Source organism: Lampris incognitus, chromosome 1 (assembly GCF_029633865.1).
Source record: "Lampris incognitus isolate fLamInc1 chromosome 1, fLamInc1.hap2, whole genome shotgun sequence".
In the NCBI taxonomy this organism is placed as follows: domain Eukaryota; kingdom Metazoa; phylum Chordata; class Actinopteri; order Lampriformes; family Lampridae; genus Lampris; species Lampris incognitus.
Window position 1 is genome coordinate 140,262,169 of NC_079211.1, and position 26,795 is coordinate 140,288,963.

The window sequence follows — 26,795 nt, forward strand, 5'->3', positions numbered from 1 at the left end:
CTTTAGTGGGAACCTCATATTTTCCACTGGGCTACATAAATGCAGAAATTTCTGTGCTTTGAAGATGCACAACAGACTGCACGACTTAAAACTTTCTGCTCACCTTTGTGACTAGCGATTCAGCACTGCTAAGGCCTTAATTCTGGGTCTGATATGCCTATGCACCTTCTGTGCTTGGCACCCTACTGTATTCTCAATTTTTACCTTATTGCTACACTCGAAAACCAGGTTTTACAAGATCTCCACTCTCAGAACTCATGAACTTTACAATGCATTACATTTATCTGAAGGCAATAAAGAAAAGAAGCTGGAGTGTCATTTATAAGTGAATCTGAATTTTCTTTTATTGCAAACAGGACATTTTGCAAGAGACTAAAGAAATTGATAAAAAAAATACAGCATTATTGTCATTATTTTATTATCTTATCATTTCACATTAATTTTAGGCACATTTGAGAAAATCTCGTCGGTTAAAACTTTGCTGTATTTATTTATCAATAGTAAATGCATTTAATTTCAATAAAGTAGCTACATTATATGAAGATTTGTTGTCTTATGTGTAAAAAAAAGGCCTAAACTTAGATTACTGTAATTGCATAAGAGGGAATGTACATAAACTGATTCAATAATGTGTTTCTTGAAAATTAACTCCCATTTTATAGTTAATAGTTTATGTTTACCATGACTCATTTCCAACAATTTTTTTATTTGGCTTTCTATGTAAAACAGAACTAGCAGTGCACCTCCAGAAAAGCAATTTCATATGATGCACTGCCAAGTGAATATAACCATACATATAAAATATTTCATCAGCAATCAATCTTCGTATATGAATTAGTTTGATGCTAGCATCCATTATTTGGACCAGGATCTCAGTATGTTGAATATAAAGAAGATAATCAAGACCACAAGGTTTACTCTGTGATGTCTGTCGGCTCTGTGAACGGCACCACCTTCTTCCCGGCCACATACACTTCAACTATGTTACGGTCATCGCCTGTCAACAAGGAGCATGAAGAAATGGCTCAAAATAAACCCAAATAAGTGGTCACTGAACCACGGTCATGTGAAAAATCTGGAGAAAAATAGTTTGAATGAGTAACGGACAGACAGACAGACACTCACCCAAATTCAAGAACTTCTCCAAACGTATCTGAAGGGAAATGGAGAAGAAAAACAAAGAAATGAAAGTGCTGAAAAATGAGAATTGGTCTTTAGTGAGACATCTCACATTGAGCATCAACTGTTGTTCGTCTCTGAATGTGTGTGTATGACAGAAACAGGGCTCAGTAAACTCCTATACTGTGGATTCAGATGGTGTAGTATGCCGCCTACCTTGGGTCCATCACTTTGAAAGAGGTCGATGGGTCCACCAGGAACAGCGACATTCACTCTCAGGGCATCGAAGTCTTTTCCCACTTCAAAGTTCCCTGTCCGGTCATCCATCGACAAGGCTAGTGATGAGACAATTTGTCAAAAAAACAAACTTCCTTTCTGCCAAACTCTACCCTTGAAAAGTCATTTTCAGCTATTATCTGCCCCGTATAGTAGCTATAGGTGTATAGGATCAATAAAAGTATCTCTGAGGGGCGTCCAGGAGGCATCGTGGTCTATTCCGTTGCCTACCAACAGGGGATCGCTGGTTCGAAACCCCGTGTTACCTCCAGCTTGGTCGGGCGTCCCTACAGACACAATTGGCCGTGTCTGCGGGTGGGAAGCTGGATGTGGGTATGTGTCGTGGTCGCTGCACTAGCACCTCCTCTGGTCGGTAAGGGCGCCTGTTTAGGGGGAGGGGGAACTGGGAGGAATAGCGTGATCCTCCCACGTGCTACGTCCCCCTGGCAAAACTCCTCACTGTCAGGTGAAAAGAAGTGGCTGGTGACTCCACACAGAGGAGGGCATGTGGTAGTGTGCAGCCCTCCCCACATTGGCAGAGGGTGTAGAGCAGCGACCAGGAGGGCTCGGAAAAGAAGGTAATTGGCCAAGTACAATTAGGGAGAAAATGGGGGGGGGAATCCCCCCCCCCAAAAAGGATATCTGATTAAACAGGACAGTTCCTAATCATAATGGAAGTCCATCCATTCATCCATTATCCGAACCGCTTATCCTGCTCTCAGGGTCGTGGGGATGCTGGAGCCTATCCCAGCAGTCATTGGGCGGCAGGCGGGGAGCCACCCTGGACAGGCCACCAGGCCAGCCCCCCCCCCACACACACACACACACATTCACACCTAGGGACAGTATAGTACGGCCAATTCACCTGACCTACATGTCTTTGGACTGTGGGAGGAAACTGGAGCACCCGGAGGAAACCCACGCAGCCACAGGGAGAACATGCAAACTACACAGAGAGGATGACCCGGGACAACCCCAAAGGTTGGACTACCCCGGGGCTCGAACCCAGGACCTTCTTGCTGTGAGGTGACCGCGCTAACCACTGCACTGCCATGGCGTGAAAGTAATACAATTAATTCTTAATCAAATATTTTGTATCAGACTGTATGTTTGACAGCGACATGCTGCACTGGTTTCCTACCTTGGCTGCCTCCCAGTGTTGCCAACCTGAACACCTCCTCAAAGGTGAGCGTGTGGTAGTCTGGGTTCTGGATGGACAAGACTTTGGATGTGTCCAGGGTTCTCCTCACAGCATCCAGCATAGAAGCAGAGTAGCCACCTGCCACGTCTAACACAGGACCCAAAGCATGGAGCAGAATATGTTCAAATTGCACACTTCCTTGCACATGGTTAGATAAACAGAGATGTGTATGCTTACACACTCAGAAATGAGTTCAAGGTCATACAGGTGCATGTTCACAGGTCCCCATAAACTATTTGTGTTAATAAAACATAGCTGGGGCGCCCGGGTAGCGTAGCAGTCTATTCTGTTGCCTACCAACACAGGGGTCGGCGGTTCGAATCCCCGTGTTACCTCCGGCTTGGTGGGGCGTCTCTACAGACACAATTGGCCATGTATGCAGGTGGGAAGTCGGATGTGGGTATTTGTCCTAGTCGCTGCACTAGCGCCTCGCCTCCTCTGGTCGGTCGGGGTGCCCCCCCGGATCGGCAGAGAGGGGCTGGAGCAGCGACCGGGACGGCTCAAAAAGAGCGGGGTAATTTGCCAGATATAATTGGGGAGAAAAAAAAGGGGGGGGGATTTAAAATAAATAAATAAATAAACATAGCTGGAGTTTGGTGACACGATCTTAGATAATTCTGCGGTTAAATAATATAATCCAAGTACAACAGGACCTTTTGTCTCCTTATGAGGTATCCATTTATTTTCTTCATAATGTGTCTATGCACATTTTTGTTTTGTCATATGGTATACATTTTTATCCAAAGCCACTTGCAAAAGAGTCAACAATAAGCAGATATATTCATGTGTCTGTCCAAAGTCATCTATAGAGAATTTGATAGTTATCATATCACAGACAAGTGTCAAATGAAGTGCAGTTCAGTTAAATGTGCAATAGGAAGATCACGAACCCACGTGACATGAGTAACAGGGGATTCAAATGACAAGTTAGCTGGACGTGTTGCAATATACCCACCTGTTCCCAGCCCCAGCTTAACTTTATGGTTCAGAACCTTACGCACGTCCAACATTCCACTGCGCAACCTGAAAAGAAACCAGAGAGAGAGAAAAAGAGAGATGGAGGGATGCAGAGATGGTGCCGCCCCCCTCCTCCACACATCAACCTTTGTAATTGTTTTAGAGCATGCAGGTCACAAACAATATTGTCTTAATTATTAAACTGGGCCAAAAGAATGGATGTCCTGGAAGAACAACTGATCCCAGGTTTATGATGTTTGGTCACATGGCCTCCACTTAAACCTGCTATGAAGATGTGATCTGTGTCTGGATGTGTTGTTCGGATAAGAAAAAAATGCATATCAATAAAAGGTGTAAAGGCACACAGCACACATTATGATCGAGATGTTACTGGCAGAGGTGGAAAAACCCGGTCCAGAAAGTAAAAACCCTAACCGTGTCTTTACTCCATCCATGTATTAAACCAGCTGATTTGGGAAACTAGTCAGTGCAATCTGGTGGTTTAGTACATAGTAAAGACACAGTTAGGGTTTTTACTTTCTGGACCGGGTTTTTCCACCTCTGGACTGGGAGGTGGTCTGGCTGACATTGCAATTGGGCCTCAGTTGGATAAGCCAGATTTTTTTCAAACAGGAGCCCCGACCGACCAGAGCAGGCGCTAGTGCAGCGACCAGGAAACATACTCACATCCGGCTTCCCACCCACAGACATGGCCAATTGTGTCGGTAGGGACGCTCGACCAAGCCGGCGATAATACAGCGATTTGAACTGACGAGCCCCGTGTTGGTAGGCAATGGAATAGACCGCTACGCTACCCGGACTCCCAGCAGTGGGTGTGTTTGAGTGCAGGTGTGGTTAGGCTATGCAGTGTGTCTCACAACCGAACTGGACAACTAGCTGTCAAGCCATCTGAAGCACCAGGCACGCTCCTCTGCTGCTCCCTCTCCCTCCACATGTTGCAGCCTACTGACAGTACATCACTTAAAAAACATTTTCAAATTGGCAAGCAGAAAGGACACATGTCACCGCTGCTGGTGGCGGGTTATTATTACTTGACCGATAAACTGATGCCTCCAGTTAAGGGAATGGTTAAGTGACCTGTAGATGATCTGAATAGGCAGTTACTGCTGCCATTAGTTTGAAGTAAATGTTTTTCACTATCAGGTAAGCAGAACGACTTCAGTTATCCGTACACACACACATACACACACACACACAGTCAAGTCATTTTGCTCTGATACGTACCATAGATATTAACATTCACCCTCGTTACTGAATTCAGTAGTCACTCTCAAAACAAAAGTGAAACTTACGAGATATTAGAGTTGGGACAGTGAGACAAGGAGGCTCCTGTCTGTCTAAATAGCGCCAGCTCTTCATCACTGAGGTAGCAACCATGAGCCAGCACGGTCTGTGAATCATCATAGCAATTGAAATCAGCACCTGCGTATGGCCATGTGGGGTTGTTGTGCTTCGTCTGAACGCACGTCTATGTGCAGGCGTGGATAAAGGCATGCGTCTGTCCTAACCTTGTCAGTGAGCAGACAGTGCTTGTGATAGACATCTGTGAAGGACTCGGACTCAGGAAACAGCTTCTTGATAATCTTCACCTGTTCTTTGACTTCACTGATGTGGCTCTGGGGAAAAAAAACATTCATTACTGTTTAGATTACACACAAGGTTACCTCAAAGGTCACAAATAGAGGGAAAATTTCCTGAAATGGGCAAAGAGCATTTCATGCCCATGAGCAAATAATTGGACCTAGGGAATCACTATTAGAAAGAATATATTTGAGGGCCTCTGGTAATGTAATCAGTGTTTTAGGTTAAAAGATGCTTTTACCAAATGTTCTGTTGTACTTCCATTTCTAAATAAAAGATAAACTTCATATATCCAGTAGGTAAAGTGTTGTTAATGTGGCGTCTTGATGTGCTATGACTACTACTGCTGTTTTCTGCATAATAATGATTACACTGACTGACTCTAATGGTCGTCTTGACAGTCTAACAATAATAATAAAAATGGTTACACTTACTAATGGAATCTCACTTATCCTGCCTTTGAGCATAAACAAGTTCATCTTCTAGTAACTTCCTGTCCTGGTTATACGGCCTTGTGCTTCTTGCCACAGTTGCTTGTCACTCTAATCACATAAAATGACAGATACCCACATGTGGCCTTACGTAATACCATATTAATGAACACTGGATTTATATGCAAGTAATTTGTTGTTCCAAACGCCATATGGCCAACGCTGTATGGTCTCCATAGCAACAGCCTCTTCTGGGCATTGCGTGGATGGGTTGCTTTGGAGACAGGTGGGTGAGATCACCTGAATGTGCAGGTTTTTGCTCCTGGCGATTTCTCCCAGATGCTCCAACAGTGCCCCTGAGCAGGACATAGCAGATCCTGGAGTCACCACTGGCCTCACTAGGGGATACTGAGAAGAAAAACCGGGACATCAGTCGTGGGGTGAGAAAAGAAGCTTTGAAATTCAAAAGCAAACCCCGGAAAGGCAGACTTAGAATCTTTGTTTTCACGCTTCACTGTGAATTGTTGTGAGTGGCCGATCATGACCCAGCAATATTGATGACACACTTAGAAAGTACATTTCAGAGAGAGAACGTGTGGGCGAGCTGAAGGCGTTAATAAGCTGGGGACTGGGTGGAGCTGCTAGAAACCTGTGAACAGCCACAGTCAGCATTTGACACAACAGTCCCCTTCAAGACTTAGCATTCTGCCGTCCATTTTTGTGTCAAAAAGCGGAGACGGGTTGAAAACACTTGTTGCCCAAGGGAATGAACATTTGAGGCCCCTGTTTGGTCAAATCAAAATGAAGGGGGAAAGTACTGAGGATGGGTGCACACTGAACATCGACACTGCACCGTTATACTACAAGATTAATATCCGACACCCCACTGGCAGATGAACCAACAATACAACATAACATGCTATTGGTCATATCTTTTGTGAACAGTGTAGCAAGGGCAATTATTACAGTTTTAAAAGCCAGATAAGGACATGATGGCCAAGGCAAGTCCAATCTGACATTCACCAAGAATAGTATTGGACTATCAGAAAAGAATCATTAGAAGTGCCTGAAAAAATACAAAATAAAACATGCAAACCCACTTAGGCCCAACTATTGCCTAACTCAGTTTCAGTCAGCATTGAGTCACAGTCTAGATGGATCTCGTGTGCAGTAAAGGATTCTTTTCCAGGTAATGGTATAAAGGGCAGCACGGTGGCGCAGTGGTTAATGTTGTCCCTAGGTGTGAATGTGTGTGTGTGGGCCCTGTGATGGCCTGGTGGCCTGTCCAGGGTGTCTCCCCGCCTGCCACCCAATGACTGCTGGGATAGGCTCCAGCATCCCCGCAACCCTGAGAGCAGGATAAGCGGTTTGGATAACGGATGGTATAATGTAAGAATTTCTAAAAGTTGAGTAAATCTGCATGAGTGAATTAGGTGGCTGAATGTTCTCAAGTTTGAACAACAATGTAGAACCACACAGTGTCCAAATTTTGAAAGCAAAAAAAAATGGCAGCAACATCCGGTGTGTTAGCTTTCAGCTTGCCCACTACTAATGTAATAATGTCCAGATTCAAAAGGCAGCAAATACAATAAAAAAAAAATCTATTAGTTGATCAAACAAATATTCCGTTTTCATCCCATTACTGATTGGTATTAGCTTCAAAAACCAATCCCCTTACCGTCTTTTTCAAGAGCTCTTCAACGAACCTTGAAGACACAAATCAGTTAATTGCATATCATCTCCACAACACAATTAGCCACGTGCAAAACTATAGAGATTACTCATATCATTACCCTAATCCAAATTTTTTTTATTTGAAAAAAATGTAGTCATAGAAGACTTGTGTTTGAGGAAAAATGACATTTGTGGTCACTTCTCAGGTACTGTTAACTGTTAAGTGACCTGAATTCAGGTCCAGGAAACATACAGTTGTTTCATACAGATGGATTTAAATCACTTGGTTAAATAATTTTTTTTTTCTTGTAAGGCAACAAACAGGCTTTATATTCAGTTTGAGATTGTTGGAGAGACCCTGGGTTAAGTATCATTTTACAATATGTTTTGTAGATCTTCTACTTCCAGAGAGCTACTTGAAAAGGCTACCAATGGTCTAAATATCACCCTTCTGGAGATGAGACCTACCTGCAGGTTTCCTCCTTTGACTCCTGGTAGGTCTCTGTGTAATCCTTCGCAGCATTGTCCACAGATACCTTACCTACAAGTGCACGCTGTCCAAAGCTGTCTACAAGAAACAAAAGTGAGACCAATGTCATGGTTTAAAAGGTCAAATTAGCAAAATGAACACTGGTAAAATTCATTTATTTATTTATTTCTGGTTTCTGGAAGTACTGTAAATGAGCTCATGTAGCCCCATAACCACTACACTCTGGAATAATTTTCCGCTGTATGGTACAGATTAGGCTGCTGATTTAGAATTAATGAATGGTCAAATCCAGACCTTCGAAATATGATGCAGACTCTCGCACCCTTCGAACAGAGATGTAAATTCCAGGATGATACTGCATTGTGTTTGACTTTGCAACGTTTCGATGGGACTACATGTGGAATGAACACTAGAAATGACATGAGTAACGTATTGGCAGCGCATGCTGTCAAAGACAAAGGACACTAACAACACAAACCAAAAACTCTAACCCTTCTTTCCCAAAAGACCAAAGACAAACACTGGTGGTGGTGGGGATGAGTGAACACCTTCATTTATTTCGTCTCACAAAAACTAGACTCACAAGTCAGTCTATACAGGTTTTGCTCAACAAGACACTGAAGACCCAGCTTCTGTTGCTAAAACTGGGCGGAAACAATTGAGAGTTTAAAAAAACTGCATTGCAGAACCAATCCAAAGTCTTTAAGCCGACACTTCATATTGGGGCAGCGACATGTAGAAGTTGTGTGCTTGTAAACACTGTCGTACCAGCAACACATGCATTATAGGATGGCTCAGCTGCAGTCATGGAAAAAAACTCCTTCAAAGTTTGTGATGTCTGTCACGTTTGCAGCGAAATGTATTCATCAGTCAGAAACAATCTTTTATTAGGACATGATCCATCCGTCTGGCCCGACTACACATCTGGGTATCCATTTCCAATGTTTCAAAAAAGCTCTCTACGTGTTACGAAATGATTCGCTACATCTCCAGTTTGTTTCACTGTGGAGGAGGATGGGGGGGGGGCAGCATAATTTCTGGTAGGTTTGTTAGTGGCCACTCTTGCTGCCGTTGTAGCAACTATTTTACATTTAGATGTCCCCAGACATCGGTAGTTGGAGATCTCCGATTGTCTGGTATTGCGAGACTATTCACAACAGCTAAAACTGGAGGAGTGCGCTCAGTAGAGTGTAGAGCTCTGTCAGGCATGCTGGGGATAGGCGATACCACTGATTTTAGATCAGATCGAAAAGAAAAATGTCTTTTCGATCTGATACGAAGTAATATGAAGGCTAGTATCCCAATACTGTTACTTTAAAAAGTCTTACTGTGTACACAAAAGCTACCCAGCCACTGAGGATGCACAAGCCAGTGCACTCTTAGTGCCGGTCCCAAGCTCGGATAAATGGGGAGGGTTGCATCAGGAAGGGCATCCGGTGTAAAACCTTTGCCAAATCAACTATGCATATAACAAATCAGATTTTCATACCAGATCGGTTGAGGCCCGGGTTACCGACGACCGCCACCGGTACTGTTGGCCAGCAGGGTGCCGGTGGAAACTATGTTACTGTTGGGCGAAGGAGAGGGGGAAGGCATGTCCAGAGGCAGCAGGAGAGAAGGAAGGGTAGCAGTGTGGAGGGGAGAGTTGGAACTTTGAATGATGGCACTATGACAGGTAAAGGGAGAGAGCTGGCTGATATGATGGAGAGAAGAAAGGCAGATATACTGTGTCTGCAAGAGACTAGGTGGAAGGAGAATAAGGCCAGGAGCATTGGAGGTGAATTCAAACTCTTCTATCATGGCGCGAATGGGAGGAGAAATGGGGTAGGGTAATTCTTTTTTTTTAAAATTTATTTCTGATTTTTCCCTTTTTCTCCCAATTTAGTGGCCAATCGCTCCCTATTCTAATTCAAACACCCACCCTCGTACTGCACGCGTTCGACATCTGTATCTCTCCGGCCGGCAGTCTCGAAGGAGACGCCTTGCCACTTTCGTGACAAGGTGAATCACTGCTTTTTCCAACACACACAGAGATGCATTCATGTGATGAACACAAGCCCACTCCGCCCCCCTCCTGAAGACAGCGTTGCCAATTGTTGCTGCTTTGTCGAATCCAGCCATAGTCAGATCTGACGAGACCGGGGCGTGAACCCCGGTCCCCAGTGGGTAACTGCATCGACACAAAGCCAATGCTTAGACCGCTACACCGCCGCGCCGCGGACCCTGGGGTAGGGTAATTCTGAAGGAAGAGTATGTCAAGAGTGTGTTGGAGGTGAAGCGTGTCAGACAGAGTCATGAGTATGAAGCTGGAAATCAAAGCTGTGATGATGAATGTTATCAGCGCATATGTGGTGGAGAGGGTACTTAAGGAGGAGAGAGTGGTGATTGGAGCGGACTTCAATGGGCATGTTGGTGAAGGAAACAGAGGTGATAAGGAGGTGAGGGGCGGGTATGGTGTCAAGGAAAGGAACGTGAAAGGACAGATGGTGGTGGATTTTATGAAAAGGGTGGAAATGGCTGTGGTGAATACATATTTCAAGAAGAGGGAGGAACACAGGGTGATGTATAAGAGTGGAGGAAAGTGCACACAGGTGGACTATATCTTATGCAGGAGGCACGACCTAAAAGGGATTGGAGACTGCAAGGTAGTGACAGGGAAGAACATAGCTAGGCAGCATCGGATGGTGGTCTGATGACTTTGGAGACCAAGAAGAGGAAGAGAGTGAAGGCAGAGCCGAAGATCAAATGGTGGAAGTTGAAGAAGGAAGACTGTTGCGTGGAGTTCAGGGAGGAGTTAAGACAGGCACTGGGTGGTAGTGAAGAGTTGCCAGATGGCTGGGCAAGCACTGCAGAAAGTGAGGGAGACAGTTAGGAAGGTACTTGGTGTGTCATCAGGATAGAGGAAGGAAGACAAGGAGACTTGGTGGTGGAATGAGGAAATACAGCAAAGTATACAGAGGAAGAGGTTGGCAAAGAAGAAGTGGGATAGTCAGAGAGATGAAGAACGTAGACAGGAGTACAAGGAGATGCAGCGTAAAGTGAAGAGAGAGGTGGCGAAGGCAAAGGAAAAGGCATATGGTGAGTTGTATGACAGGTTAGACACCAAGGAAGGAGAAAAGGACTTGTACCGAATGGCTAGACAGAGGAACCAAGCTGGGAAGGATGTGCAGCAGGTTAGGGTGATCAAGGATGGAGATGGAAATGTGCTGACAAGCGAGGAGAGTGTGCTGAGAAGGTGGAAGAGAGTACTCTGAGAAGCTGATGAATGAAGAAAATGAGAGAGAGAGAAGGTTGGATGATGTGGGGATAGTAAATCGAGAAGTACGGTGGAGGAAGTGAGGGCGGCTATGAAGAGGATGAAGAGTGGAAAGGCAGTTGGTCCTGATGACATACCAGTGGCAGCATGGAGATGTTTAGGAGAGATGGCAGTGGAGTTTTTAAATAAATTGTTTAACACAATCTTGGAAAGTGAGAGGATGCCTGAGGAGTGGAGAAGAAGTATACTGGTACCGATTTTCAAGAATAAGGGTGATGTGCAGAACTGTAGCAACTACAGAGGTATTAAGTTGATCAGCCACAGCATGAAGATTTGGGAAAGAGTAATAGAAGCTAGGTTAAGAGGAGAGGTGACTATTAGCGAGCAGCAGTATGGTTTCATGCCACGATAAAGAGCACCACAGATGTGACGTTTGCTTTGAGAATGTTGATTGAGAAGTATAGAGAAGGCCAGAAGGAGTTACATTGTGTCTGTGGATTTAGAGAAAGCATACAACAGGGTGCCGAGAGAGGAGGTGTGGTATTGTATGAGTAAGTCGGGAGTTGCAGAGAAGTATGTAGGAGTGGTGCAGTATGAGGGAAGTGTGACAATGATGGGGTGTGTGGTTGGAATGACGGATGGGTTCAAGGTGGAGGTGGGATTACATCAAGGATCGTCTCACAGCCCTTTCTTGATTGCAATGGTGATGGACAGGTGGACAGATGAGATCACGCAGGAGTCTCCGTGGACTATGATGTTTACGGATGACATTGTGATCTGTAGCGAGAGTAGGGTGCAGGTTGAGGAGAGCCTGGAGAGGTGGAGGTATACACTGGAGGGAAGAGGAATGAAAGTCAGTAGGAGCAAGACGGAATATCAATGCGTGAATGAGAGGGAGGAAGTAGAATGGTCAGGATGCAAGGAGTAGAGGTGACGAAGTTGGATAAGTTTAAATACTTGGGGTCAACTGTCCAGAGTAACAGGGAGTGCAGAAGAGAGGTGAAGAAGAGAGTGCAGGCAGGGTGGAGTGGGTGGAGAAGAGTGTCAGGAGTGATTTGCGACAGAAGGGTACCAGCACGTGTTAAAGGGAAGGTTTACAAGATGGTTGTGAGACCAGCTATGTTGTATGGTTTGGAGACAGTGGCACTGACAAAAAGACAGGAGGCAGAGCTGGAGGCGGCAGAGTTGAAGATGTTAAGAATTTCATTGGGAGTGACGAAGAAGGACAGGATTAGGAACGAGTATATTAGAGGGACCGCTCGGGTTGGACGGTTTGGAGACAAAGCAAGAGAGGCAAGATTGCGATGGCTTGGACATGTGTGGAGGAGAGATGGTGAGAGAGGACATGCAGGTGGCTGGTGTGACAGAGGAAGATGCAGAGGACAGGAAGAGATGGAAATGGATGATCTGCTGTGGTGATCCTTAACGGGTGCAGCCAAAAGTAGTAGTAGTAGTAGACTGCACTGGTATAAATGCAATTGCACTATGATGGTTTGCCATAGAAAGACAGTCAACATGTTAACAGCCTTAAATTTGTTTGCGTACATCAGTCACCAAAACCCAACACTACCTTTCACTCAGTTGGAAAATCTAAAGGAGCCGAAACGGGAGCAGCCGAAAGTAGTAGTAGTAGTAGTAGTAGTAGTAGTAGTAGTAGATATCACTTAAGTAAGACGCCATTAACCATCTGCTGTTTGAGACTAATTGCTGTGTAGCTATTGATTTGCTTTTCTCACTACATACATCCAGCTACTCCTGTATCTCTGGGCGGTATGAGTGCCTCTATACACTTTTATTCACACTATATAAAGATGAATGGGATTCTAACTCCCAATTTTGTCTTTAAACTTATTTTTCTGCACTTGTGGTCTTTTTTTAAACTTAATTTACAGCAGATAATCTCACTTCTGATTTAGTGTGTGTGCGTGTGCGTGCGTGCGTGTGCGTGTGTGTGTGATTCCTTACTTGCAATCTGGCCCAGCAGGAGAGAGGCGTCTGTGTGTGTGGTGGCAAAGTAACAGGCAGAGGTTGTTCCATTTTTCAGAGTTCGTTTCTGAAATCCAGAGAGATCACATAAGATTAAATTCGTATTTCTAAGAGGGACTGGCCGATCCTGCTTCTGTATTCAGAGATTCTTTTCCCCCACCAAAAGGTCTCGCATAAGACGCCTTATGAAATACATTTTCTAAATTGATTGAAATGCAAAGAAATTATGATGGCAAAAAACAAAACAAAAAACGAAGACATTCCACTTCAAAACAACGAACAACGCAAAGTTTTATAAGTATCAACAAGGACACACTTCTACAGCTGCAAAACAATGGTGAAACATCACGAACATAGATTTATCTTGAACTGAAATCTACTTTTTCATCTGTACTGTTTCACGTTTGACAGTATGAAAAGTACGAGTTCTGTTACAGCATTATCATGACTGACGCAAGTTTTCTGTTTTGCTGCAAAGCAACACACGCACAACAAGCCTGAAAGGTTGTGTCTGACGGTCAGCCTCCGTGTTTGTTTAGATCTGAAATCACATTGGATCACGAGAGTTTGAGTCTTTACGTCTTCTTTAATTTTGAATGGTGGCTAAATCGGCCCTGGGAGTCGGGATTCCGACAGAGGGTTTGTGTTACGATGCTCTGTCTTGGCCTATTATGCCAAAGTTAGATTCTGAGTTTCTGCCCGTGCCAACCTCATGAACTCACCACTACTTGTGTGTAGACACTGCAGGCAAATTCCAAGTCCTCAAAGCGAGACTCCGCAGGGAATTTATAGGCGTTGAGCCACTGGAACAAGGGCAGGTCCAGGGCTGTGCCCGCAAAGCTGTATTGACATGCATGGATATGGGTGTCCACCATCCCCGGCATGAAGAATTCACTGTAGTGCAACAGGTCACAGAAGTGAGTTTGAGACATTTGTTCCTTGGTGTATGTTTTGTATTAATAAAAGACCTCTCTGTATTAAAGGTTCCATGTGTACCCCCCCCCCACACACACAATCTATTCCCCAAATTTTTGCTTTCTTAAACAATAGCAAGGTCACCTAAGTTGTTTTTGTGATTTTATGTCTGCCCCCACACCCCCAACACTTGCTTAAACACTAGAAAACTATGAAGAAATCACAATAGATGATTTTCAAAAATGGCAGACTGCAGCAAACGTGCTGACAGCTATCAATCCATCCATCCATCCATTATCCAAGCTGCTTATCCCAATTGGGGTCACAGGAGGCTGGAGCCTATCCCAGCAGTCACTGGGCAACAGGCAGGGAGACACCCTGAACAGGCCGCCAATCTGTCACAGTGACAGCTATCCATTCACTGAATTTGTTAGTTATGCCTGTTTTTTTTTTTTCGTTATTCACCTCACTGCATAAAGAGGTCAAGACTCAAGTAAAATTACACATCAGACCTTTAAAGAATAACCAATCCCTAGACCATTTTTGTGAGTTTGCTGACATCTACCAGATTAAAAAAAACATCTAAAGGTTAAAAACTTGCCAGGCTGGTCTTGGTACTCTGTGATGTAAGCATAGCAGGATAAACACAGCTGAAACGAATAAAACCAATGGGTCTGTTGGACGTAGGTGTGGCAGAGAACCAGCATTGGCAGTACTATTGTTGTTGGTGCTGGGTCTGTATGTCAATGCTGATAGGTGTTCCGGCACATGTAAATCAAACAGACCCATTATTAATTTTATTAGCTGTAGCTATGTTTATCCTGCTATGATATGATCATTGGGAACCAAGACTAGTCCGGCATGTTTTTAACCTTTAGATGGTTCTTAACCTGCAGATATCAGAAAACTCACTAAAACAGTCTAGGGTTTACGTATTCTTAAGTTTAACAGAGAAATATTTACATGAACTAAAGATTTTCTGGCTTTTTCCTTTGGTCAAGCAAGTTTCATAACACGTGGCAAATTCAAAATCCACAAATTATATATATATATATATATATATTGTGTGTGTGTGGGGTGTGTGTGTGTGTGTGTGTGTGTTATACATGGCAGTCTGTCTAAAGCAAAAAGAAAATTGTGGTTCACCAATGTACAACATTAACATGACAGTAGGAAAACAGGAGAGGGAGACAGGTTGTAATCTAACAGCAGTGGTACATTATGTTGATGTATGACAATATCTTATTACCTTACTGTATGTCAGTGAAACAAATTTAGCATTTTAAGCCTCTCATTAAACTAAGTCAACTAAATTAAATTAACTAAGTTAAAATAACTCAAGTCATTAAATATCAAGTAGTACACAAACAATGGGCCTCATGCATGAATCATGCATACGCAGATTTGATCTTAAATTGTGCGTACGAACAATTTAAGAACTTTTGTGGCATTCATCAATATGTGCGTACTTCCCGCTTGTTCATCAGTAAGATTGAAATTTAAGAGTGCCCCAGAACACACGTAAGTCAACTTGAATTTGTGTGCTGTGAAATAGTAATAACAATGATGAAAAATAGAGGTGTAATGGAGCGTAATTGATCGGTGATCCATACCATTCGTGAAGCATGGATTAATTGGAAAATTTAACCATCATAGTGAAATACAGTTTTGCTGCCGCTGTTACTATTTAAAGTAATAATTCCAAAAATCTCGATGTGGAGTTGCAGTGAAAAGATAGACAAGACAAAACAGATGTGCGCAATGATTGGTTGACTATGCATAAAAAGCCATTGTGTGTTCATGTGAAGAGGGCATGCTGAAGATGAATGAATCAATCAGGCATGCTCACATGGCAAAAAGTGCAGTGACGGTCATAGCTAGCAGAGGAGAGGAACAACTTGAAAAGCCTCCCGCATCATCTGGCAGGGATGGGCAACATGATCCAGAAAAGGCCGGTATGGGCCCAGGTCTTTGTTCCAACCAAGCAGTTACACACCTGAGTTTACAAATCAAGGTCCTTAGCAAAGACTTGTTGACTAATAGAATCAAGTGTGTAACTGCTTGGTTGAAACAAAGACCTGAGCCCACACCGGCCCTTTCTGGATCATGTTGCCCATGGGTATTGTGCCTCATACTTCACTTCAATTTAACAATTGAATATTTTATATATTCTAAGATTTCATTTAAACATTGGACATCTTGAATGCTGTCTTCATTTAAGATCATGGACAAAAGTTCCTGCCTTAAATGTTTTACAGAATAAATGGAAAGCGGTTATATTTGTCTCCCTTTTTTTCATTCCTTTTGTCTGTTAGCTGTCAAATTGCAGTGGCTTGGCACGGGACTCAAGTGGCACGGGACGCATGTCTGCTGCCCTTATATAGGTTTATTGGGGCATTACCTTATACTAATTGCAAAACGCCTGACACGCACATCCAATTTAAGATCAAATGCAATTCACCAGTGTACTCAGGTGGGTAAGAACAAAATCTGCAGGCGCGTACGTTTCCTGAATCTCATGTAGGATTTTCTTAATTTCCTCTTATTGCTTCAATCATGTAGGATTTTCTTAATTTCCTCTTATTGCTTGGTGCAAGAACAAATATGATATAAAAATAAATTATTCATGCATGAGTCCCACTGCTATTTGTGCTATATCCACTTCTCAGCTTTTGATGTCCCACTCACTGCGGTGCTATTTGGGTGACGTCATATGAGTTGAATCCAAATGTTTGAGACAGCTCATCCAGCTCCAGGCCTTTCCCAACGAATGCAATCTATTGATAGAAGAGAAATTAGCCAGAAGGCAAAACTTACAATTCGATGAGGTATTGCTGAGTTTATGTGAGGAAACGCTAACTAGTGTGGCTCTCTAGCAATCTCGAGAGAACGCCATTGGAGACACGAGAAATCAATTATGTTGAGCAGTTTTAGCAGGATAGCTGAAGCCTAAGATTCCATAAATGTTCACTTGTATTGAGGGAGGACTTTTCTGGGTGGAGCTGTTAGCATGTTTTCACAATAACCTGTGGCTTCTGATTCTTCTCGTCATCAGGGACTGAAGGAGCATTGTCACAAATATCGTAAAATATAAAGATTACAGAATATTTTATTGTTCTCTCATCAGACACCCATTTATCATGCGCGTAGTCTAGATGAAACTCTTTACCCATACCTCTGATATTCTGCCCTCTCATGGGAGTCCGAATATGTCTTCTAAATCATTAACTCATCCTACTGTGAACCATTTGCCTTGTCCTCAAACTACAGCACTCCAGTAATGCTGCCCAAGAAGCACAAGCTTAATCCTCGTCCACAAAACATTGATAGATTTGTAGATAATGAATCACCACTTCTGTCTCGAGGTTTTTGGGGAGGATGCTAACCATTAGTCGTCCGCACAGTGATGGTCTCTTTTGAGCATTTAAAGTCTAGTTTTACAAGGTCCTTGTAGCACTGTCAGCTCTTCTCAGAAATGTTACTTGTTTAGGACTCGTTTAACTTGTTCATGCACCTGTAGGCATGGGTTATAATCCTCTCCTAAAATGGATCATATTGTGGATGGATAATTTCACTTTTTTCTTTTTTCTCCTTCCACTGCTAGACTGCTTTGTCTAGCTTGTCGATTACAATGTTCTCTGTATGCTTTTAAAACATAAAAAGTTTCAATAAACTTTTAGTCATTAAAAAAGCCTGGATTTTGGAAAGGTCGTTCAGTGTTTTTCCTGACTCTTAATGTTGCAAACTCAGAGCATTTCAAGTTTTAAGTGTACACACGTCTTCACCAGTTCTGCACGACATTGTCTGCAGAACAGAAACTGACTTAGTAGACCGCCGAACATTAGTCAAAGCCAGTACAGCGTAGTAGCAAAATAAATAATATATTGTAACGTACACGGAGAGGTAGACACGTTGGTCCTTAACTACCGGGTCTAACCCTTTAGTCGAGCGGTTAGCGATGTCTCCGCCGTGGCAGTTCCTGTGGTTGCCTCCTCGGGGGACAACGCAACCACGGGAACTGCCGCGGCCGGGATGCGAACCCGTATCGCCCGCACCGCAGGAGACATCGCTAACCACTCGACTAAAAGGTCAGATCCGCCAGCCAGCGGCCAGCGTGTCTATTTATCCATGCACGTTACAATATATATATAAAATGGATAATTGTATTGATAAATTGAGCATTGATCACAGTTTACTGAAGGATAAAACACCGCAAAACAATGGCAAAAGCTTTTTTTTGCACTCTCTTCCTCGGGGCTCTGCTGAATTATCAAGCCTTTCCAAGACCCTGCCCCATTCACTGGCAGTAAATTTGGGGCAACAGACCCCAATTCTCCTCAATAGGCTAGACCAAGACAAGCTCCCTAGACCGTATTTACCAGAGGCCCTCATGTTGTACCCGCAGAAACTGAAAGAGTAGAACGGCCATTCTCATTCAAACATAGCAGGATGGTCAGGGCGGCGGCGGCCATTTTTATCTGAACCGTTGCCACCGCAAACCGTTGTTGTTGTAGCGGGCAAACTTCCGTATAAACCGACCTGCGGCAAATCGTGTCACTACCCGATCCGTACCGGAAAGTCGATTCGTTCTCAAACTCAACCTAACCTTAACCACGCTTACCTTGTGCTTGGGTGAGCCAACAATACCGACATGCGTAGAACAACATGGTATGGATGGGGGCAGTTACAAGACTGTTCTTTTTAAGTTGTGGACTCAGTGGGGCGAGGTTTGCAGTAACGACCAAACGAGCAGTGGAGTCGTTTTTTTTTTTTTTTTAATGAGCAGTGGCGTAGTACGAACATTTACGGCACCACTGACGTGTGTTGTCACCATGACAACAATCGCCATTTTCTTTTGAACTCCTCGAGTAGTTTAAGCGCGTTATTATTTTTCCCACCTGGATTCCGGGAAGACCCGCCCCTACTCTTATCTCTGATTGGCTAACCCTATCCCTAACCCCACCCTAACCCTAACCTTAACTAACCTAATCAACGGAGGCAACGAATACTAGCCAATCAGAGGCAGAGTTCCCGGAATGCGGGTCGGAAAAAAACAAGGCAGTTTAAGCTTATAACGATGCAATGAGAACACTGTGGCGAATTTAGGGGTCAGCCGGGAACCGCCGCCCCAGCTGGGACGCCAACCTGGGTTGCCTGTGCTAACCAGTCAACTGAAGGGTCCGACCCGTTAGCCAACGGGCTAGCATGTCTACTCATTCATGGTCGTTACAGTACTACTAAAAAGACTTAGATGGTGAAGTGCAAGTAAAATGTTTGTGGCTGCAGGAGTCAACACGTTTCAGGCTGTTCTAAGAAATCTCATGTATGAATTTATGTGCCGGCTCAGTGACTGATAGTGTAATCATCATGGGCTTAACAAATATAAAATTCACTTCCTCACGCTACCAGTCCTGGCAGCGGGACCACTGGTATAGCTGCCTTCTTGTGAGACACTGATTTGTTACTTTTATGTTATTTTATTGTTTACTTTATATTACTGTGACCGGTTATTTTCTTGCCCGGTGCGGGATTCGATACGAGGTGTACTGCACCACATGGCGACATCACTAACCGCTCGGCTAAAGGGTCAGACCCGTTAGCTAGGGGCTAACGTGTGTTATTAGAAGTTTACATTACTAATGGTTCTTATCTTTTATGGCTTTATTCTTTCTTCCCCCCCTTTTTTTACCTTGTCTGTCTGTTATGGACCCTGAGTCTGCAATAAAGTTTTGAGTTGAGTGAGTTGAGTACTCAGATGACCACGGCAAACGGTTCATGTAGTATCAGATCTTATAGGGCTAGGAACCTTAATGTATGGGAAGGGTCCCCGGGGAAGTGAATAAAGGTCGGACCCGACGAGTAACGTCACCGGTGTTGTGAGTTCTTCTTTATAAGTTAATGTTTAGTGTCATAAGACACACTAACTGAACATGGTGTCAGAATCGGGATGAATAGCCAACTTAGTTTAAGTATATTTACCAGTGCAGTATATAGAGGAAAGAAAAAAAAGTCCACAGAGCAAACGTAATTGGAAGCTAGCTACGCTAGAGTTAGCCGTTAAACTAGCTAGCTGACGGAGAGCGCGAAAATGAGTCAGTTTCAAGTTCCCCCGCCAGAGAAGTTCTCATTCAGAGCTGAAGACTGGACAAAATGGATCAAACGGTTCGAAAGATTTCGGATTGCATCAGGATTGGAGACACAAGCAGACGAAAATCAAGCAAATACATTGATCTACACGATGGGAGAAGAAGCAGAGGATATCCTGACCTCTGCATTTGACAGCAGAACAAGCGAGTGACTACGCCACAGTCAAAGACAGGTTGGATGCCCACTTCATAGCACGAAGAAATATCATCTTTGATAGGGCTAGGTTTAACCAGCGCCAGCAGGAGCCAGGTGAGTCGGCAGACTGTTTTATCACTGCACTGCACTGTTTGGCTGAACATTGCGGATATGGAGCACTACACGATGAAATGGTGAGAGACAGGCTGGTGGTTGGACTGAGAGACTCAAAGCTGTCAGAACAGCTACAGATGGACCCGGATCTAACTCTGGAAAAAGCTGTCACAAGAGTACGACAGAGTGAACAGGTAAAGAAACAACAAGACATGCTAAAGAGAAACTTCAAAGAGGACACGACGAACACAAAGCTAGACAGCATGCAAGGCCAACAGTGGAGCAGAGGGAGGTATGGACAGGACAAGCCACAGTCATCTCAGGCGGGTAAGAAAACAGCCCAGAAAGTGACCTCCAGGCAGACACAGTGTAAATGGTGTGGTGACATGAGAGGTCACAGCATGCAGCAATGTCCAGCCAGGGAAGTACGGTGCAACCACTGTAAGAAACAGGGATATTATGCCAGGGTGTGCAGAGCTAAAACGGCAGAAGGTGCACACTTAGCCACACTGACAAATGATGTGGATGACTATAATGAGGACTATGTGGGGGATGAGGAGAATGCATATCTGGGAACTATGACTGTGGGTGCAGATGATGGCCCATGGATGACGGAAGTAAAAATGGACCAGTGCAACATTGTGTGGAAAATAGACACAGGTGCAGACGTGACGGCAGTGCCAGAGACTTTGTGTAGTCAGGATCAACTGTGGAGACTAGGAAGACCAACAAAGTCCTTAAAGGGGCCAGGAGGACGACCACTTAATGTGAAAGGGAAATTCACAGCCATGCTTAAGAAAGGCAAAAAGCACACAAGACAGGATGTTTATGTGGTAGAGGGACTGGCTGTGCCACTGCTGGGCAGGTCGGCTGCCACAGCGCTGCAGTTGGTGGCCAGGCTGGATGCCATCTGTCAAGCGCTGGACTCAAAAGAGGCTGTAAAACAAGAATTCCCAATGCTCTTCAGTGGTCTGGGGAGGATGCAGGAAGAGTACACCATCGTACTAAAACCGGGAGCTAAGCCTTTCTCCATCTCCACTCCCAGGTGAGTCTCCCTACCCCTTTTACCAAATGTAAAGGAAGAACTGAAATGCATGGAGTAACAGGGGGTCATTTCAAAAGTAGAACAACCAACTGAATGGTGCACGCCAATGGTGGTGGTCCCCAAACAGACACGGAGAATGAGAATTTGCACAGACCTCACAGAACTGAACAAGTCTGTTATGAGAGAGAGACACCCACTCCCCTCAGTGGAACACACGCTGGGACAGTTGGCCGGAGCCCAAGTGTTCTCCAAGCTGGATGCGAATTCAGGATTCTGGCAAATCCCGCTTTCCAAAGAGTCTGCACTACTCACCACCTTCATGACACCATTTGGGCGGTACTGCTATAACCGCTTGTGCTTTGGAATATCCTCCGCTCCAGAGCACTTCCAAAAGCACATGACACAAATCCTGGAGGGCGTCGTGTGTCAGATGGACGATGTGCTCATCTGGGGAGCAACACAACAGCAGCATGATGAGAGGCTCCACGCTGCACTGACACGGCTCCAGGAGGCCGGGGTCATGCTCAATGAAAAATGTGAGTTTTCCAAGAGCAAACTCAAGTTTCTGGGACAGGTCATCGAGGCATCGGGGGTGAGTGCTGACCCTGACAAAGTGGAGGCGGTCAAAGCCATGAAAGAGCCTAGAAACGCAAGAGAAGTGCGGGGGCTGCTGGGGATGACAAATTATCTTGGCAAGTTTCTACCTCATCTCGCTGAGAAGACCCGTCCACTCAGAGACCTGCTGAAGAAATCAAACATGTGGGCCTGGGGGTCCGCTCAGCAGGAGGCCTTTGACAAGGTTAAAGAGGAACTGACCACACCCCCTGGACTGACCCTGTATGACCCAAATGCAGAAACCATGGTCTCCGCAGACGCCTCATCATATGGGCTGGGGGCTGTCCTTCTCCAAAGGCAACAGAAACAAGCATGGAAACCAGTGGCGTATGCTTTATGAGCCCTCAGTAGCACAGAGCAGAGGTACGCCCAAATAGAAAAAGAGGCATTAGCCTCCACCTGGGCCTGCGAGAAGTTTTCAGAGTTTCTCATTGGAAAAGACTTCCATATCAAGACTGACCACAAACCTTTGGTCCCCTTGCTGGGATCAAGGACTCTCGACGACCTGCCACCGCGCATATAGCGCCTCAGAATGAGACTAATGAGATTCTCCGACACAATATCACACGTGGCAGGCAAGAACATTGCAACAGCAGATGTGCTCTCCAGGGTTCCTGTTAGCACAGCGGATGGGGTACAGCAGGAGGACATGAACCTGTATGTCGACTCTATCATGGGAAGTCTGCCTGCAACCGAGAAACGTCTCAGAGAGATCCAAACACACCAGAACAGTGACCCTATAGTTCACCAGCTGAAGAGGTACTGTGTGGTAGGATGGCCAGATAAGTTCTCCATCAGTCATGAAATTCAGCCCTACCTGCCGTTCTCAGGAGAGTTCAGAGTGCAGAATGGTCTGCTAAAAGGGGTGAGGATAGTCATCCCAGCGTCACTCCATGCAGACATCCTGAACAAGCTGCACGAAGGACACCTCGGGATAACAAAATGCAGGGAGAGGGCTAAACAATCGGTGTGGTGGCCAGGCCTCAGTAAGGAACTGCAAAATGCTGTGGAAAAGTGTGACACGTGTGCGCGCGAGAGAGTGAACTTTAGAGAGCCCATGATATCTGCAGAGTTCCCAATCAGACCGTGGTCCACTGTCGGAGCAGACCTGTTCCAAGAAAACAACAAAACTACCTCGTCATTGTTGACTGCTACTCCAGATATTTGGAAGTTGCTAAACTGACATCCACAACATCAGAGGCGGTGATCAGCACTTCAAGTCCATCTTCTCTCGCCATGGAATCCCGGAGGTAGTACGCTCAGACAACGGACCCCAATTTGTGTCCGAAAGCTTCCGGAAGTTCGCAAAGGACTGGTGTTTTCATCATGTGACGTCCAGCCCCCGCTTCCCGCAGAGCAACGGGGAGGCGGAGCGAGCGGTGAGAACAGTCAAAAGTCTGCTTAAGAAGTCACAGGATCCCTACCTAGCGCTCATGGCCTACCGCGACACCCCGCTGGCGAATGGGTATAGTCCCACAGAGCTTCTCATGGGGAGAAGAATCAGAACTCTTGTTCCAGTCATCCCATCCCAACTCAAACCAAAATGTACAGACACAGGGAAACTGAGAAAGACTGAACAAGCCTACAGAGACAGCCAGCAACGAAACTATAACCGCCGACACAGAACACATCACATGCCCCTCATCCAGCTAGGTGAACATGTGTGGATCAGAGACACTGACCAGCGAGGGACAGTGGTGTCTATGGCAGGCACACCAAGGTCTTACCTGGTTGAGACACCAGGAGGTACGCTGCGGAGAAACAGGCTTCATCTCTCTCCAACTCCTGTGGCTCCAGATAATACAACCAACCCACCTGAGTCATTGCCAGAGGGCAACCACGCAACAGATGCAGGGAAAACACAGGTCACAGAATTAGGACACAACCCAAATCAACAGCAGCAGAGCTTAATGACGGAGAACCGATACCCACCTAGAGTGAGGAGACCTCCCGAGTACCTCAAGGACTTTGTGTGCAAGTAAAAAAAAAGAAAAAAAAGAGAGAGTATGGGTGTGGGTTGGAAATAACTGTTTGTTCATGGGTTGAAAAGAACTGTTACTTCAGACTACTGGTATTGTTCATATTACCACACTGTTATTAGAAAGAACTGTTAGTTCAGACTACACTTTAGATTACCGTTATGTGGTTGATTTCAGAACAAGTAATATTTTATTAGAAAGAACAGATTGAGTTATTCACATCATTAATACTGTTTAGTTAACACACAGGAAAAGCTACATATTTCAGAAAGGGAAATGTATCAGGTCTACAGGGCTAGGAACCTTAATGTATGGGAAGGTCCCCGGGTGTGTGAATGAAGGTCGGACCCGACCAGTAAAGTCACCAGTGTTGTGAGTTCTTCTTTGTAAGTTAATGTTTAGTGTCATAAGACACACTAACCGAACAGTTCAATTGGACCGTTTTACTCGTTCAGTTTCTATGGTCGCACCTGCTTCTCTACCGCGGCCCTGCATGAGTTGTGTGTTTTGCAGGTGTATGTACATCTTGAAGAATAATTAGATTAAACAAACACATCTAACACGCGGGGTGGCTAAGCCTCCCGGGTCGCGTGGGAGCAGACGCGAGCGTGAATGTCCAATTGTTTTATTTCGGTTGCAACCTGCTCTTTCTATTCTGCAGTAGAGCTGGGCCCTGGACTTAAGTTTTTATTGGACTTAATTATTTGTAGCCCGCAGAAGACAACCCACAAATATGCACCATGATCCACAAACATCTTCGCATTCGTGGGTCCATTTTTACACATTTGTGGAGCGCTTCCTGTGAGTTCGTGGGTCATGTGACATTTTGTGACTTCCCTATTTATTTGTGGATTTCTGTACCATTTGTACCGCGCGGATCACACGAGTCAGCAAATGTCACATGACCCACAAACTCACAGGAAGCGCTCCACAAATGTGAAAATGTTTGTGGATCATGGTGCATAGTTGTGGATGGTCTTCTGCGGCTTACAAATAATAAAGTCCAATAAAAAAAAAACTTCCATAACTGACAAGAGACGCGCGTGAACACAGGCAGGACTGAGGAAGAGCGACCCCAGAGAGACAAGGTCAACTACCTTTGTAAATACTGCAAATAAACGCAAGTCTGAACTGTGTCCGTCCTCCATCGCACCGGCAGCAGACTTGCCACAAGCGCGTTTAGAGGAAATGCTGAGCATCGCGTATTTCTGACAAATCTCCAACAAGCCGGCCGAACACATTTCGTCGGTTTTGGGGCATGTCCGATTGCGATTCGAAACCCCATTAGGCTATATGTATAGGCTCCACTAAAACGTGTTCAAAACGCATCACTGAGCGTCTCCGACAAGTGCCGCGGGTAACCCTCCCGGATCCCAGTGCGCCCCTAGCGCGCGTGGCTGTGCGATTGAGAGTTATAAATTCCGACTGGTCGATAACTGAAACACGACGCTCCACAACAAACCTTCCCGTCCGTATCCGCTCCCAGAAGCGCATCTTCCAAGATCTGCACTGGGGTTTGCTGGGTCGAATGTATAAATGTTCCCCTGAAGACGAACGCGATGCCCGCGGTGGACCGCTTTTCTGATGCCATCGCAGAACAGGAGTCTGCGCTTCTTCTTCTTTCCACTTGACTCCCTCTCACGTGAACGCGCGGTCCATTAGCCACGGTCACAAGTTTCGACAGTAACTGTTGTGCTCGCGCACCAGAACCTGACCCGCGGGGCGAAACCCAAGACAGACAGACACGAGATGACTTCAAAATCTACAAAGGGAGGTTTTATTGTGGGAGGGAAATGTATGGTGAAAAAAGGCGTTCTGTTAGTGGGATGTGTGAAGTCCCGTGGTTTGCGTGTATAACTATGTGTGAGTGTTTTTAGCCAATGTGTGGTGCGGTATGTAAATGACCAGGAGGTGTTGAAAAAATGTGCGTGCACCTGGCGAGAAAGTCCAGTCCGTGATCCAAGAGGGGTTGTCCGAGAAAGTCCAGGTCCGAGATCCGGGAAGTCGAGTCCGAAAGGAGGGGTCCAGATAGAGGGACAAGGGGGGAGATCGCAGGAGAGGTCCGGGGAGAAACGTGAAGGTCGCTGGGGACGAGGGAGCCGTGGAAATCGCGGAGGGAGGCTTGGGAGGAAACAGACACGAAGATAAGACACTGGGGAATAAACAGAATGCAAGGAACGCTGGAGGGCTTGTCAGAACTTTACCGCAGGGTTCAGTACGTCGAAGCCCTGAGAGACGTTCTGGGAGGCTTCTTGTAGAGGGCTGCCTGATTGCCACAGGTGTGCCTGATGGATGATGGCAAACACCTGGTGCAGTGCAGCGCTCGTCTCCTCAGAGCGCGAGCCGAGCGCTCGGATGTTTCCGGCACGTCCGAGCTGGGGGAGTGGCTTGAGCGTGCCGGGGAGGCAGCTCGGGGCGGTGTAACCACAACAGGACCCCCCCCTCCTACGGGAGACACCGGGCGACCGTCCGATGGCGTTGGGGTGGGCCCGATAGAACTACTCCAGGAGTGCGGGGTCGGCCAGGAAGGACCGGGGAACCCAGCTGCGGTCCTCGGGCCCATAGCCAACCCAGTCCACCAGGTATTGGTACCCACGCCCCCGGCGGCGTACGGCGAGCAGCTGGTCGACATCCCAGACCATGTCACCACCGTCGAGGACCCTGGGGGGTGGAGGAGCTTGGACAGGGGGCTGGTGGCTACCGGTTTGAGGCGCGAGACATGGAAGACGGGATGGATCTTGAGTGAGGTAGGGAGATGGAGACGCACCGCCGAAGGGTTGACGATGCGGTCGATGGTGTAGGGACCGACGTAGCGGGGAGCCAGCTTCCGGTTGAGGGTAGGGAGGGGCAGGT

The 26,795-nt window shown here is 45.6% G+C and overlaps 1 protein-coding gene across 1 annotated transcript; it reads right to left on the minus strand.

Moving 5' to 3' along the window:
- Positions 1-411: 411 nt before the first annotated feature.
- On the minus strand, positions 412-25,529 carry LOC130122595 (guanine deaminase-like). The gene is made up of 14 exons (XM_056291525.1): positions 25,405-25,529; positions 16,596-16,684; positions 13,715-13,886; positions 12,972-13,059; positions 7,729-7,828; positions 7,265-7,292; positions 5,887-5,994; positions 5,083-5,190; positions 4,867-4,964; positions 3,552-3,619; positions 2,537-2,683; positions 1,336-1,454; positions 1,126-1,153; positions 412-997 (listed from the first exon to the last, which is right to left on the minus strand). The coding sequence occupies exons 3-14, from the start codon at positions 13,874-13,876 to the stop codon at positions 915-917; spliced, it is 1,137 nt and encodes a 378-aa protein (XP_056147500.1). The 5' UTR covers positions 13,877-13,886; positions 16,596-16,684; positions 25,405-25,529; the 3' UTR covers positions 412-914.
- Between the last annotated feature and the right edge of the window lie 1,266 nt (positions 25,530-26,795).

Bases quoted from the DNA above. Each gene is read 5' to 3' on its own strand.
- LOC130122595 (XM_056291525.1), bottom strand. From the start codon at position 13,876: ATGCCGGGGATGGTGGACACCCATATCCATGCATGTCAATACAGCTTT. The intron at 7,829-12,971 runs GTAAGGAATCAC...TGTTTCTTGTAG, and splicing joins CCTGCTGGGCCAGATTGCAA to ACAGCTTTGGACAGCGTGCA. The intron at 7,293-7,728 runs GTAGGTCTCATC...TGTGTCTTCAAG, and splicing joins TCAAAGGAGGAAACCTGCAG to GTTCGTTGAAGAGCTCTTGA.